This window comes from Psammomys obesus, unplaced genomic scaffold (genome assembly GCF_907164565.1).
Source record: "Psammomys obesus unplaced genomic scaffold, mPsaObe1.curated_primary_1811, whole genome shotgun sequence".
Lineage (NCBI taxonomy): Eukaryota > Metazoa > Chordata > Mammalia > Rodentia > Muridae > Psammomys > Psammomys obesus.
In genome coordinates this window covers 4,495,457-4,511,586 of record NW_026596091.1, presented here as the reverse complement: position 1 = coordinate 4,511,586, position 16,130 = coordinate 4,495,457, and the positions used below count along the sequence as shown (strand labels likewise).

The window sequence follows — 16,130 nt, the reverse complement described above, 5'->3', positions numbered from 1 at the left end:
AAAGAAAGAAAGAAAGAAAGAAAGAAAGAAAGAAAGAAAGAAAGAAAGAAAGAAAGAAAGAAAGAACGCTGAGCCCTTTCCTAGCCCTACAAGAAGCCACCAGTGGCGGAGTTCTACAACCTTTGCAAGTAAAGAAGTGTGAGCAAAATGGAGTGCTGTGATACCATGACACACTGCAGCCTCCACAATGAGTTTTTTCTCTGCTAGTGGAGGAAAGGTTGGAGGGTAGATATGAGGGCAGGAGCGAGGAGCGGGATGGAGGTGCATGGTGTGAAACTGACAAATAATCAATAAAAAATGTAAAGATTTAAGAAAGAGAAGAGACCTGGGGAGACAAGTTCCCAGACCAGGGTTAAGAGTGTCCTGGGGCACATGGCTTCCTTTATCTTCAGAGGGTGAAGGACAGGCAGTCCAGGAACTCCCCAAAGTTAAAAACAGGGAGCCCAGACAGGGGCGCCTGCCCCACTCAGCCCCACGCACATCCGCCCTGACGCTGTGCTCACAAGGTTGAACACGAGAGACCGAAGCTGGCAGGTCTCTCCGTGTGCTCAAGAGCCTCCGCCTCAGCATAGAGCCTGAGATTCCGGGCAAGCGTCCTGCTCCCCCGAGAGTCTGGCTTCTCCTCTGTGAAAGTCATGAGACATCAAACCCGCCCTCGGTCTCCTTTGGTATGGGAAGCAACCATACCAAAGGTAGATCTGTCACCAGACCATTGCGTTTGGACCTCAGAACAAAGTCTGGGGGTGTTTGCCTGGCTAAGTAAATATGGTGATTTGGGGTTTGGTGTCAGAGCCCAAGCCCACTTCTCCCAGCCCATAGGCCTGACCAAGTTTTCGGTCATGAAGTTCTTGTTACCTTTTTTCTTTTGATGAGCTAAAGGAGAGCCCCGCGGGGCCTTGGAGAATTTCTTTTCGCCTTCCATCCAAACCTTCCTGGATATCAATGGTAACTTCGCAAAACCTGCCTTCTCCTCCACACACTTTCTCTTCTTCAGTTGGGTTGCACCCCCCCCCCGGCCTCACACAGGGGGTCTCACTCACAATGCTGGGAATAGGCACTGACCCCCAGTGACCCAAGCCTTCATTTTGAAAACTTAAATCAGATTAGCTCATTAATGACCTTGCCAAATACCCCAGTGGTGGGTCGGGCTGCACAAGCCCCTCCACAGGCGCTGGGCTTGGGGTTAATGAGTTACCGAACCGGCTGCTGCAACAGAGGCTCTCTGTGAAGCCAGCGGCAGCCGGGGGTGGGGGGTGTGCAGATCATTAATAAATATTGATTTGGCTCCAAAGGAAGCAGCCTGCCGTAGAGCAGACCCTGGACACCCACGCTGTTGGTCCCATTACGTCAGGGTCAACTGTTCTACCCAGACGCCAAGGGACCACTGGCTCCAGAGTGCTCCCAAAGAAAAGGCCCCACAGGCAAGAGCCTACTTCCTGCCTGATGGGTCAGTGCGAGCCCATCCAACCCACAGTCCTTCAAGGCAGACAGATCCCAATCTAGTTTTCATCCTCCATCTGACAGTCACCAGCCCCGGAGGGGAGGGGAGGGGAGGGGAGGGGAAGGGAGGGGAGGGGAGGGGAGGGGGGTCTGAGTCAACAAGGCACTCAGGATGGTGGGCAGCCTGTCTCCGGAAGAGCAATAAATCCTCCAATTGAGAGACCCAAAACAGAAGGGTGTTTTCACCCCAACTCCAGGCTCCCCTGTGTCTCCTCTGAGGCCATGGCCTCCAGCCTCGTAAGGACGCAGCCCCTGTGTGAGTTCCAGGAGCCACTGAAAAGGGAAAGGGCATGGCTGCCAGGCCTTGCAGATGAGGGCCTCCTGGGTCTTACCCTGCCTCTAAAGGACTTCAATGTTTGTTTCTAGGGAAAGAAAAACTGTCAGGGATAAATGAGCCAACGCCTGGCTGACAGGATAAGCTATCCCTCTTTGCATCCCAGACAGAGCAGTGTCAGCAATGACGGCATCCAGGCAAAGCATCCAGCCTCTGTTTGCTACTTAAGAGCAACTTCTTAGACTCAGATAAATAAATGAGCAAAGACTAGAAATTTCAATGAATTATTGAAATTATACATAAATAAAAATCTGTAGGGCCCTTGACTCCATCCATCCCCTAAACTGGAGCTACTCTACACTGTCACTTCCAATGTGTCTGCCATGTGTCTCTGTACTTTTAATATATGTAAGTGCCAGAGACAGAAGAGGCCAGGGCATTGAACCCCCTAGGAGCTGGGGTTACAGGGAGTTGTGAGCCACCCAACTTGAGCGTTGGACATCCAATTCCCATCCTCAAAAAGAGAAATGGGTGTTTTAAACTGTTCACCATCTATTTCTACAGCCCCGAAGATACTACATGTCTCTTGAGGGTATATAGTGGCCGCTTGCCCATTACATCCCACGAACATCCAATATGCCTTCTAAGAGCTCACAGAGATCTGAGATAACAAATGAATTATGGTCAAAAATAATACACAGAATGCCTTTTCTAACCCAGGTCTTGCCTGACCTCACTTCCTCTCCTTTTGTCTGCTAAACCAAAGAATGAGTCAGTGTACCCAAAAGGGTAGTCCTTAGAAATAGCATATCTCCCCACCATTGCCATATATCATGTCATACAGCAATGACTCCACACCAAGCTGGGAACCACATCTGCTTTTCCTCCTCCTGCTAACCCTGAATGGCGTGAGTGAAGGAACATCGCGGTAAATGTGAATGAAAGAGAAAAGAATGGGAAAGTTGACTTGAGCCAAGTTTTAAAAGAACAGTAGTAAAAGGAAGAAAAACACAACAGGTGGGATTTTAAAGGAAAGGACCATACAATGTATATAGTGCTAAAGACAGGGGCATCAATGATGAAAAGATGTCAGAGATGATGAAAATAATCCCTCAAAAGATATCACTTGGGTAATGAGTGTTGTCAGTATGGTAGGAAAAGGAAGAAGAAGAGAAATGAAGGAGGAAAACATAAAAAAGAGTAAAGGAATGAGAATGGAAGAAGGAAAAAAAATAGAAGAGGAGAAAGGAGAGACTATGGCTTCCTGTCTCTCTTGTCCTGCTATTCCCAACTAAACAAATAGCCAGTGGCACTGTTACACACAGGAAGGATTGGGAATGGGAACTTATTTGCATGACCATCACCAAACCCCACACATGAAAGTTGTTCTTGACTGATAGGTAAAGTCAACCCCAATGTGGTGAAAGGCTGCTACCAATTCTCTCTTCATTACTAACCCGAGTCCACATCCATGGAGCTGGTGGTAACAAATGGCCTGATGTTGGCTGGAGTTCTGGATTATCTCACTATGGAAACCCAAACATGTCTAAGACTAAGATCCTAGTCATTTCAATCAAGTTCAACTCAATCATTTAGGTGCCCAAAGATCAGAGCCTCTTGTGTGATCTTGTCGATGAGTGTAGAGGGTTCCAGAGCAGGGCTTAGTTATATTTTACAGATGAAGAAGAAAAGGCTAGTGGGATTGCCCACTGAAGGCAACAAATAGCCATGTAAAAAGTAGAGAACCAAGTGTTGACTCGACTTTAAAATTATTGCTCTTTCTGGGTTACTAAGAGATTCCCTTGATCCACTACACATGACAAATTGGCATTTAGTTACAATCATTTTGTGTCCTCTTATCCACTCCTGTAACTTAGGGATCATACATGTCACACGGAGAAAGGTGTTCTTAGTCTGTTTCTTCTAACTTTCACGGTCTTAGCCCAAATAGTGTGCCCTCTATTTAACAAAGAGTGTGCGTATGAGGCCTCTGGACCTGAACAACCATAAGAAGCATTCTGTATCTTGTTAAAAAAATCAAGAATTAGTTTACTGACAACATGAGCCCTGCATGTTGGCACTGCTACCAAAATTATATCATGTAATTCAAACAATCACATTAGCACTAAGTATCTTCACTTTTCAAATGACACACAGAAGACTTAATAGGTTGGTCAAACAGCTACAGAGCAAAGATTAAACTGGGATGATGGAGAACACAAAACCTCCCAGCTTTGCCTCTCTAATACTGAAAGCATGAATGATGTTTTCTCTGGTTACTCTAGGTACTGCAGAGATTAAGTGAGACAAGTAAGATGAGGATGAATTTTAAGAGCTTGATCTGAAATACGAATGGGAAGTCTTCTTTTAGCTTGTTTATAATTCTAAGATTTTCCTTAGCTTGAACTCAGTGGCCTGGCCAACTAGATCAGCTTCATTAGGACATTTATTCAGATTTTTCTTTGACAATGAAATGTTGACAGAATTGGGGGAGCAAGCAGACTATTAACAGCATTAAGTGGTTCTACATAGAGTCCCAAAATTTCTCCTCTCCTTCTGGATGCTCTTCTTCTCCCAGAGGGGGCCACCTTGTCTCAACAGGGCAGTCTGAAGACAAAGGAGACATCTCCCTAGGTACCAGGACTTAAAGCAATATCAGTACATCCAGTGAGCATCTAAATGAAGATTTAAAATAGTAACGCAACTGTGAGTTTCCACCACTACAAGGATATGCAGCCTCCTGCAGGACCATGAGCATCTACTGCTATAGCTGTGAAATCCAGACACGGCGGGGGGGGGGGGGACAAAATGCATGAGGGAAAGTTTCCAGTTGACAGGGGAAGGAGAAATTGGAAACAATATGTAGATAGAGAAAGGGAAAGAAAAGTAGAGGTGCAGGTGGTGAGTCTAAAGAAACTCCCACCATCTGGACCACTCAGCCCTAAGCAGCTTTCTTCTAAAGACTCTTAACACTTTTGGAACCATGACTCCTTTGAAAAGTCTTCTTGTCTTAAAAACAAATAACCATGCACACATGTGCACCATTTTGCCAAGTCCTGAGAGGGGAAGGTTGGAGCCTTTCAAGGGATCCTATCACTGATCACAGAAAACCTAAATGAATGTTAAGCATCTGACTTACGCAATATGGCTCTTCAGAGCAGCGATATTAAGAAAAAGGGAAACCTGTAGGGCACTGGACTAAGAGGGAAGAAATGTGTGTAATAATAATTCTTTTGTCTTCTATCATTAATCTTAGCTCTAGGCTAGGCAGATAAATAAGAGACGGTACAGAGATAGATAGATAGATAGATAGATAGATAGATAGATAGATAGATAGATAGATAGATAGGAAACAGGTGAATAAATGAAAGATAGATAGATGGATGGATAGATAGGTATTAGCCAGTCTTTCTGTTTTACACAGAATATAATAGAAAGTAATGGAAATCTGTGTTTACTATTTCCACACAGTATCCTGTTAGTCAACCCCCACTGGAGAAAGTCTAGTAAATGTTCATTTGCTTTTAAGAAAAATCTACAAAGAGTCAAGTCTCTCAAAAGGCCATGTCCCTAACCTCTGAATACTAAGACACTGTGTCAGTGTCCTTCTGCTTCCCCTGGCTGCATTCTGTTTCCATGTAAGCACCCCCCACTCTCCCCACCCCCGCTAAATGCAATGTCATGCAGAAGACTCAAAGGGAAAGGTAACCGGATTAGTAGATGGATCGATGGCCGATATTAATGCTCTTTCATGTTGGGTTGAAGAAGGATTTGAGTTCATCAGGAGAGAAGGCAGCAGGAGAATAGACTAAGTATTCAAAAGGCTCCTGGATTAAAATCCTATTAAGTTCCCATCAGCTTCTCCAGGAGGCATTAGAGGAGGTTGGGGTTTCTTTAACCTGTCACCATAATTAACCTTCCTTCAGGCTGTTTTGGTTGGGGAACGTTGGCAATTAAGAAACTGAGAGACTTTCATTTTCTGTCGCCCACACCACTGCTTGAACGCTTTAGAGACCAGAGTGCAAAGTGGTTTAGCTTAATTGATTTGCGGGGTTCAGGTCTCTCACTTGAACCTGCTGTCAGACTTGCCCCTGAGATCTGAGCCCCTCATTAAAAAGGGTATTTTGTCCAGAGAAAGAATCAAAGGTTCCGATCTACTCCTAGGCTTTCTTCCTCTCATCATTCCCTCAGTGAGGCTTGATAGAAAAGAGCAACTGTGCAGAGCAATACTTGCTTCTTTCAAAAGCCCCACTTCCGGGTTCAGACTCCTCCACAAATCTACACTGGAGCCCTGATGGCCAGTCTCTCCCTGCACGTGTCACCCACCACGGCATCTGCCGTATCCCAGCAGCTGCCGAGTCATAGATAAGTTTAGTCCAGGTGGAAATAGCCATACCGGTGACAAAGGTCACAAAACACATTTCAAATAGTTAGTACCAATGGTGTCTTTCTTGCTACATTAAAGTTGCCAACCCCATTTCACTCACACACAGCCCTGCACACCTCCATACACTTCAAACATCCGCACCGGCCACCCTGAGCAATAACGTAAGCAGCGTCCTCAGGTACTGAGTGTGTGCTACTTCCAGTGTCCAACAAGCTGGGCAGCGGCTGCAGGATGCCTCTGGCGGGCAACATTAGCTTCTTCCCTTTCTCACCCTGAGGGTTACGCGACACAGCATCTGTCTCCTCGTGCCAGCAGTCCCTCTTCGTTATTTACCTGGGTGTCTTGTGCTTTTTGCCAAACTGTGAGCTACTTAGGAACCAGCACTGGACTTATTTTCTCTCCAGTTCCTAACACTGTGTCTGACATAGATCAGTGGGTACTTAACATACTGTTTCCCATAACTACCCAGACTTCACTCTCCGCCTTAAAGGCAAGTCACAGCCTCCATTTTTCACAATGAGAAATGTAGGAGCCTGGAGGACCACAGGACCTCTGAGGTCATATTACAGACCCTGAAATCTATGAAAAAAAAAAAGTACCTTGTTGTACTGTTTGGGGATTGTTGAGCCATTTTTATAAATAATGCCAGGAATATAAAACATTTACAAAGCCCCTAAATATCCTTAGCTCTGTTTTACAGTGCCTGTGGATGTAGTTTCATTAGCCCCTATAAGGCCAGGAACTCTTGTTTCTTCCACTGGATGCGGCTTGAGATCATCAGCATCAGAAATTTGTTCAAGGTCACACCAAGTGTGCTCTGACTTGGTTCAAGAAACTGGGCTCTTAACTGTCTACATCCTCTCCAAGAACTTCCCTTTGCAGCTTCCAGGTCAGGCTACAACCTTCCAGCTGGCCTACATACATCTTCCTAGTTCTCCAAGTGGCGCCTGCCTGCTGTCAATTGCTTTGATTTCTGACTCCAGAGCCCAGCTGGCCCAGCCTCCACCTGCTCTGACCAGAGGCAGGGCTTGCCCCAGGACCCAGCAGGCCCTTTCTTTGCCCAGATGGGCCTGAAGTTCCTGTTGGGAGCAGGTGGCCTGGAAAGTAGGAGAGGACCATCATCAGCCTGGGAAGCAAAGGGGAGGAGGCAAGGAAGTCTGAATGAGGAGGAATTATGAGGGTACCTCCTGAGACCTGACCCCTCTGAGCACTGTGCCACAGCAAGCCAGAGATGGGGTTCCCGTCAGTTACACTTTCCCATCAGAGTTTCATACACACGAATATTATAGAATGTTCAAATTGGAGTAATTGCACTTATCCCCCTCAAACACTAATCACTTTTTGTGGTCAAATGTTTCAAAATGTTTCTTCTATCTTTTATTTTAAATAACAGAGTGCATTGTTGTCATCCTTTTGTACAGCAGACTTGTATGAAAGTCTGTGCATGAAAACATCGCTGTGCCATCCAAGCTCTCTGCCCTCTCCTTCCCCTCCTCTCTTCTGAGTATTGAGCACATAACCTTGAACATTTTAAAGAATCAGTACAGGACTTGTTTCTTGCGTCTTACTAATGTACCTGGGGCCCATTGAGTAACAGTGTGTTCTTAACCCAAAGCATTAGGTGTTCGGGAAGGCTACTCTAAGACTGAAGTCTGAAGCAGAAAAAGAGTTTATTGAAATTAAGTTCATCTCAACAAGCATGCTCTGAAGTGTCTACCAAGATGAGTTGAAAACATGTATGAAAAACCCATACATGAATGTTTATATGTTTGTTCATAATAACACCAAATTGGAGTCAACCAAGATGTCCTTAAAATAGGTGAATACGCAATCTAAGGTTAAGTTAATACAATGGGATACTATTCAAGGAAAATTTTAAATTATATATATATATATATATATATATATATATATATATAAAGTCAAAGGTGAAAGAAGCCCATCCAAACTGTTGCTTCTAAAAAAGGCAAAACTTCAAGACTGCAAATAAGAGAGAGGAGGATGGATGAAGGAGGGGTGGATCGTGCAGGCAGTTTTGAAACACTGGTACTATTCTATATGCCACTATGGTGGCAGACACGGAGCACCCTGCATTGGTTAAAGCCAATAAAATTCTACAACACAAAGCAGGTTTTTAATGTGAACTGTGGACTTTACTTCCCAGGAATAAATCACTACTGGTTCACCAATTTTTCTTTTAAAATGCACCGTGTTAATGAAGATCGGTAACAGGAGAATAAGATATATAAGCATTCTCTGTACATTTTGCTCATTTCTGTAAAATTAAAAAAATAAATTCTATTAAAATTGTTCATCTGAATATTCTCTGCATCCTGCAAAGGAACCAAGCATCTTGGTCCGTATTCTCTGTAGGCTACACCTAAGTGTAACCTACATATTGACATATTGCCACCGAGCCAGTCCCGATAATATGCTAGATGCCATGCTAAGCAATATTTCTGCTATGATATTTTTCATAATAAAAGCTGTAGGAAAACAGAAAGAAGGAATTTCAAAGTCAGAAGCTGAAGGGATGACATGAACCCAAGGTGACCGAATTCCAAGCCTGTCTTACCTATAATTCTTACCGTAAGTGGATAGTGAAATGCAGCAGGTTTTAACAAGCCTGTATTAGCTGCTCACTCGTCAGTCGCTACTATGTGCCACAAATACAGACATGAGTAGAAGAGACTACCTGTGCGCAAGAGTTCGTGATTTAGTGGAAGGGAGGTGAATGGATAAAAGATGACAATGACAGTAATGGGATCAAGGAACTGAGGGATCCCTGCTCCAGATTTGAGGTGCTGTGAGAATCTGGGGAGCTCTTTGGTTGAGAGTAGATAACTAAGCATCTTGTTTCAGGTTGCACTCACATAGAAACCACACTGTATGGGAAGGTTAATTATCAACGTGGCTCTCTTAGGGAAGAGAGTCTCAGCAAGGGATTGTCTAGATCAGGTTGGCCTGTGGGCATGTCTTGGGGGAGGGATTGTCCCATTTATATTAACAGATGTAGAAAAATCTATCCTAAAAGTGGGCGGCACCATCCCCTAGATGTGGATCCTGGCATGTGTAGAAGAGAAAGTGAGTCATTAGCAGGCATGCACACGCACTCACTTTCTCTCCGTTCTTGACTAGATACTGTGTGACTAATTGCTTCATGCTTTTGTCATCTTAACATCCCCACAATGATGGACACTAATCTGGAACAGTAATTCATAAATCTTTTCTCCTCCCCTAAGTTGCTTTTTCTCAGGGTATTTCATCTTAGCATTAGAAGGGAAATGAGGACAATACAATAGCTATGCCACCTGCAGAGAGTATGGTAGCCCAGAAAATTTTTAATATGCATAAAAATTATGTTCACAATGAACTGGATTTGATACCCAGTTCTGTAAAACTAGGCACAGTGGAGCACACCTGAAATTCAAGCACTTGGAAGGTGTTCAAGCGCAATCTCAGTTACTTAATGAGTTTGAGACCACTCTGGGAGACACAATATCTTGTCTTTTAAACATATTCAGTGAGTATAAGAGACAGTAACACTGAGAAACGGGAAAGGAGCTAATAATCATGTGTGTGATATACCAGGCCTAGGCTTGCTTCCTCTCTGTTACACCCATGCTTTATTGTATGAAGACAGTTATCCATTTGTTATCTGTTATCTGTTATTCATGCTTTATTGTATGAAGACAGTGTGATACCGTTTGGGTCATCAGATGCTTCAGACTCACCTGTGTTCTTTTCCTTGTCTCTGGAAAGCTCGTGGACAGTAGCACCGATGTCATGCCTCAGGCTCTTGATGATGCTGCTCAGAGCAGGCATGCTACGTTTATCCAGATAGGTGAAAAACTCATACTCATCTTTGTTTAAACGAGAAGGTCGGGATTCAATGTGTGTCAGGTTGATATCATTCTCCTAAAAGAAAAAAAATTATAGGTGTGAGGGTCTGGCATTCATTACTTCCATAGTCCAAATACACAGACCCAGAACATAACGTAAGGCAATAATAACAAAGATAGCATCCATAAAATTAGCATACCACTAATTTGTGTATTGTTTTATAATGATAGAGGATAAAATAAATACAAGGCAGACCAGATAAAATGGTTGAGCTGTCCTAGGGTAGGGTTAGGATACTCTAGTGTTTAAGAGGATCTGCACTTGAAGCTTCCTTGAGAAAAGAAGACAAAGGCACATCCTAAAGGAGTTGATAGGCATGAAGACCCCACGGGGATGGTGTGATTGGCCTAGAAGAAGTTTTGTTTGTTTGTTTGTGTTTTAGAAGTCTGATAAATCAAAATAGCCACAAAGATGAAGGACAGCTATGCAAATTATTTTAAGGAGTGTGGCCTTGATTCTGAAAGACATAGAGTCTTTATGAGTTTTGATCAGACAAACAAACTGATTCACTGTGTTAACATAACCAACAAGACTTCCACGTTTAAACTAAACTTTGTAGACCTGACAGAGCCACCAAGTCTTGCTGAGACCTCAGTCATTGCTGAAATCCCAGTGGGTGTGGCGGTGGTTGTAGCCATGGTGGCAAGTGTGAAATGGCCAGAAGAGTCATACGCTGGTACTTCATGCAATGGCCTCAAAGGTCAAAATAATAAGAACAATGGGAGGAGTTTGTACATAACAAAATGGAAAAAGAATCATTAGATACCATTCCATCCTCCAATTTGATACACTGTGTGGCTGAGTGAGAACTCAGAATTCCTAAGAAAGAACAAGTACACACACACACACACACACACACACACACACATCTCCCTAGAGTTTCTTCTTTGAATAAAATATTATGGCAAAGATACAGAGAGAAACAAGGTAGTTCTTTATTTTAACTTTTATTAATTACACTTTATTCACTTTGTATCCCCCATAAGCCCCTCCCTCTTTCCCTTCTAATCCCACTCTCCCTCCCCTTCTTCACGCATGCCCCTCCCCAAGTCCACTGATAGGGGAGGTCCTCCTCTCCTTCCTTCTGATCTTAATCTATCAGATCTCATCAGGAGTGGCTGCATTGTCATCTTCTGTGGCCTGGTAAAGCTGCCCCCAGCTCAGGGGGAGGTGATCAAAGAGCAGGCCAATCAGTTCATGTCAGAGACAGTCCCTGTTCCCATTACTATGGGGCCCACTTGGACACTGAACTGCCATGTCTTATTGGACATTAGCCAACCCTACCATATCTGCTCTCATTATACCATTTATTAAATATTTACTTATTTGTGGTGTGTGTGTGTAAGCACACATGAGTACAGTTGCCATAGAGCATGTGTGAGGTAAGAGTCAAACTTGCAAGAGTCAGTGCCCTCTCTCTATCCCGTGGATCCCAGAGATAAACAAGCATCAGGCTTTGATGCAAACCCCTTCACCCTCTGAGCCCGTTTGCTAACCCATCCTCCCATCTCTCAGCACTCACCAGAGCATCTGATCTGGATGAGCCTTGATTTCTGCAACCAGTGTTTTAGTGCCTGGCATGTGAGTTTCCTCATATGTTTTGCCACTAGAAACAATGGCTGGCATTAACTACATGCTTTTCCCTGATTACTTATCTGATTTCCTAGCATAAATGCCTTGGGGCCTCATTGTTGAACCAGGAAGTATTCACCCTTTGAAGTTTCTGCATGTGTCTTACCCCACTGCTCTCAAAAAGGTCTATACCCATCTGTTTTACTTTCCAGGAGCAAACCTATATTCTTCACCAGTACCAACTATCAGGGTTCCCAATGTTTTGCTTTGTTTTTACCTGATATGTAAAAATAGCTTATAATTAATTATTCAACCTTTTACTCAATTGCTAATAAAACCAGTCATTTTTTCCTGAGGTTATTAGTCACTTTTTCTTCTTTTGTGATTCCTGACATTTTTTATGGTAAATCTACTTCTCCTGATCAGTAATACTTGTTTATAGATTGGTATTCTGTTGTGTATTATTTTTTTCAAGATAATATTATTCTTGTTGAATTTTAATTGTTTACACACACACACACACACGTGCACACACACACACACATTTAAAGCAGTCTCAGAGGATGCAGAAAACAGAAAGTGAGAACAATCTGGGCATTCTTAAAGGATGGTCCTGCAGTACATTCTCAGAAAATGGAAACTTGTGCCTTATTGTTCTCTGTGTATATCTGAGGAATATCTGAGTATCAGATATTCCTTCCTCTGTGTCCAAAGAACCCCTCAGCCAAATTTCACAGGCTTCTCTGGTTTCTTTTGTCATCTGAAGGGTCAGGTGAAGGATCACCAAAACATGGACAAGCACAAAGCCAGTGGTGTCTTTTACCCAAATTAATTCCCTAAAACAGTACTGATTTCAAAATGGCAGAGGTCAAATGTCTCATTTACCTCTGGATTCTCTTTTGGAGAAATGAAAAGTGTCTTGGTTATTGATCTACTTCTATTATTGACAAGTGTTTCAAAATGTTTGTGCTTTAAATTTGTTCAGAAGCAGAAATTGACTAAAATGTGAATTTTTTACTCATGAAATCTGATAAAACACACTGAACTCCAAAATAAAGAAGTCAGCTTGTAATCATTTTAAAGTTTCCCCCAACAGAGATGCTTTCTGACAAATCAAAACACCTGTTTCCACATTCACATAAAGAGCTGTAACCTGCTTTATAAATGTCATAAAAATACAAAAGCAAGGGCTGCTTACTACAGCTTCTCCTCAACTTTAATGTTTTTAGATGGTGATAGTTTAACTCACATGGTTCTTAATATACTGTGGTGGTTTGGACAAGAACAGCCTCACTGGCTCATATATTTGAATCTTTAGTCATCAGGGAATGGAACTGTTTTAAAGGATTGGAAGGATTAGGAGGTGTGGCTCTATTGGAGTGGGTGTGGCTTTGTTGGAGGAAGTATGTCACAGGAAGTGGGCTTTGATGTTCCAAAAGCCCAGATCAGGTCCAGGTTCTCTCTCTTGGCCTGCAGATCAGGATGTAGCTCTCAGCTACTGCTCCAACGCAGGCTGCCATGCTCCCTGCCATGATAGTATTAGACTAAACCTCTGAAACTGTAAACAGCCCTCTAATTAAATGCTTTCTTTTATAAGACTTGCATTGGTCACGTTGTCCCTTCACAGTAATAGAACAATGACTAACACACATACACACGCAAACACGTGGAATCATTTAAGTAGGCTCCCAAATTTTAAAAATGTTTCACAAGTTATGTGCTAGCCACTAAAACTGATTCCATTGGTGCAGCCATGCCATTTTTCATTAAGTAGAAAACTGGGCTATATCACGTAGTCATGATTAAACAGATACCAACATTTAAATGGACAAAATTTGTCCCACAGATCCAATAACTTGAATAGCTCTAAAATTTTAAATGAAAATGAAATTTAGTCATTTCGTGGTTGAGGCAATGTATGCCCAATTATAAGTGGTACAACACTGAAAAGAACAAATGTCATTACAGTGTGATAGCTTCCACTTTCAAATACCACTTTATAGGTTAGTGTTCTTCCCCTTAGTCTTTGATAGAAATAAGGAAGAAAACAATAAAATGAAAGATGAAAATGCCTTGCAGTGAAGAATAGGTGGAGAAAGCACATTTTCCATTGGGACAGTCATTGTTCATTTGTAAACAGTGCCTTTTCTTCCAGGAATACAGTAAGCACTCTTAAAATGTCGATTTTTTTCATTATCATTAATATTATGTCAAACACAAAAGAATCAGAATCTCTGGCACAAGAAAGAGAATAAGGAACCTGACAAAGGCTGATTTTTCTCTATGACCCCTGAGGCCCCAGATGTTACCACTGGTCATAGCTTCAGTTACATAGAATGTGTCACCCAAGTAAGCCCACACGAAAGCCCTGAGTAGAGAAGAGGTGTATGAGAGACAAGTCCAGGGAAGGACTGCTTTCCTAGGCAAACAGAGCTCATTTTCTAAACAAAGCACAAAGCAAAGTCATGTTTCTTGGCTCAGGAAGAAAGAAAATGTGTACTCCCTCCCTGCTGTTTACCTCTGTTAAAATTTAAGAGACAACCAAGGTCTGTGTTGTATAGAGAAAAGTGGGGAGGATCTGAGAGAAATTATGGGAGAGGAAAACATGATCAAAATATATTTTGTAAAATTTAAAAAAAAATAATGGCAAGAAAGTTACTTTTGTGGCCGAAAACAGAGAAAAGAATGTAGTGAAGCCCAGAACCAAGATGAGAACATTTATTTTGAAAAGGTACAAAGACAGAAGAAGTATGTGCACAGGGGGAACTAAATGCCAGAAGACAAACCACACTTTAAGGGGGCTGACCACCCATCCACAGGACATCCCTGGAAGGAGCCACTTGCTTCAAGACGCTCTCCAGAAGCTGTGGCACACTAGGGAAGCAGAGGCAGGAGGATCTCTGTGAGTTTGAGGCCAGCATGATCCACACAATGAGTTCTAGGAAAGCTAAGGCTATGTAGATAGACATTATCCCAATAAAAAATGTAAAACAAAGAGGGAAAGGGGGAGGAGGTGGAAAATGGGGAAGGGAGAGGAAAAGGAAGCAGAAGAGGAGGAGGAGAAGGACAGTGAGACAGTCCCAGGTCCTTGCTTTGGGAATAACCACTGAACAGTTTATATACCATGACCCTGTTTTTTTTTTTTTATAATACTGGAAATCTAACAAAGGAAATTTTTTTTCACAAAATCTTTCACCGAGATTTGGAAGTTAACTAAAAACCCTGAGTAGGGGAATAGTTAAATGGATTGGAGCACAATCATCTAATGAAATCCTATAAAGCAAGTGACTACAGGTTTTATAATGCAAGGTATCAACAATAACTCCATTTTACTTACCTGGTAACAAAGGGTCTATGTTCTAGACACAGAGGATGGCTACCTAGCTCACCTCAGTGTCTCTGTCATCTAAATAGGACCTAACAACAGTATCTAACTCCAAAGATAGTAAGGAGTGAGCTTGAGGGCACTAAACAATGGATGAATGGAAGAGTGTGTTCCCCAGGCAGTGGTAGGGCACGGAAATTGATGTAACAAATGTAGGCAGTTCCAATTGTTCCTAAAAGATCAATCATATCCATGAAAGTGGAGTAAAAATTGGAAACAATATTGGCTGTGGGTGTCCAGTGTGGGCAGCTCGCTTGTCCTGCAGCACTTTACCTACACCAGTGAAACAGTCTACTTGAGGCTTCTGGAATGTCTGAGATAGCCTCAGAATCAGAGCTTTGTGGTTGTTTCTTTGCCTGTTCCCTTCCCTGGGAATCCATGGGCCAGTAAAGAGAAAGAAAGAATTTCTTTGCACCTTCCCCCAAGGAGACTGCTTCTGACTTTATGATTCACTACTAAGTGTCTTGTAAGAAAGGCTGTTTTCCTAAAGAAACATGGGATATGAACTAGGAGGGGCTAAAGAGTGCTGTGGAAAATGTTTAAATAAATGCATGAAGAGTTGAGAGTGAGAACAATGTACTAGGACAGTGGCATTCACAGGTCATAAGCAGAGGTTTGAGCATGCTCCTGTTTGCACAATAAGTTACCAGAACATCTACTTCTTTCATAACTATCACTCAACAAACATACACCAACATGATAAACTATGTTTCTTTTATGTACATTGGTGCCATTGTTGTGCATTCTGATGTAGTTACCAGCTGAGCTCTATAAGGCCAGCTCCTGAGACTTGGGAAGTAAACAGAGGGTCACATGGCTGGGAAAGTGAAAACTCAAAAGATTCTCAAAGGTCCCCATCAAGTTTATAGCACCAGTAAACAAGTACCCAAGAAGGAGCTCCACAAGGTGCTTCAACCTGCTGAGCTGCAAAGAGACTAAACTCTTGGACTTGTGAATTGCCTGCAAATTGTGCAGAGAGCTCCAGGGTTGTAGCTTTCCAGAACTGTCATGTGGGGTTGCACAGAGGGCTTCTTGCTTGGTGAGGCAACTGTTTTCTTTCTTTCTTTCTTTCTTTCTTTCTTTCTTTCTTTCTTTCTTTCTTTCTTTCT

General features: G+C 42.7%; 1 protein-coding gene across 1 annotated transcript in view; it reads right to left on the bottom strand.

The window, feature by feature from the left end:
• Positions 1-16,130, bottom strand: part of Pah (phenylalanine hydroxylase) — an 84,878-nt gene that overhangs the window by 59,069 nt on the left and 9,679 nt on the right. Inside the window, exon 3 of the mRNA XM_055627965.1 lies at positions 9,896-10,079. Within this exon, the coding sequence (XP_055483940.1) occupies positions 9,896-10,079 (184 nt within the window). The remainder of the gene's footprint in view (positions 1-9,895; positions 10,080-16,130) is intronic.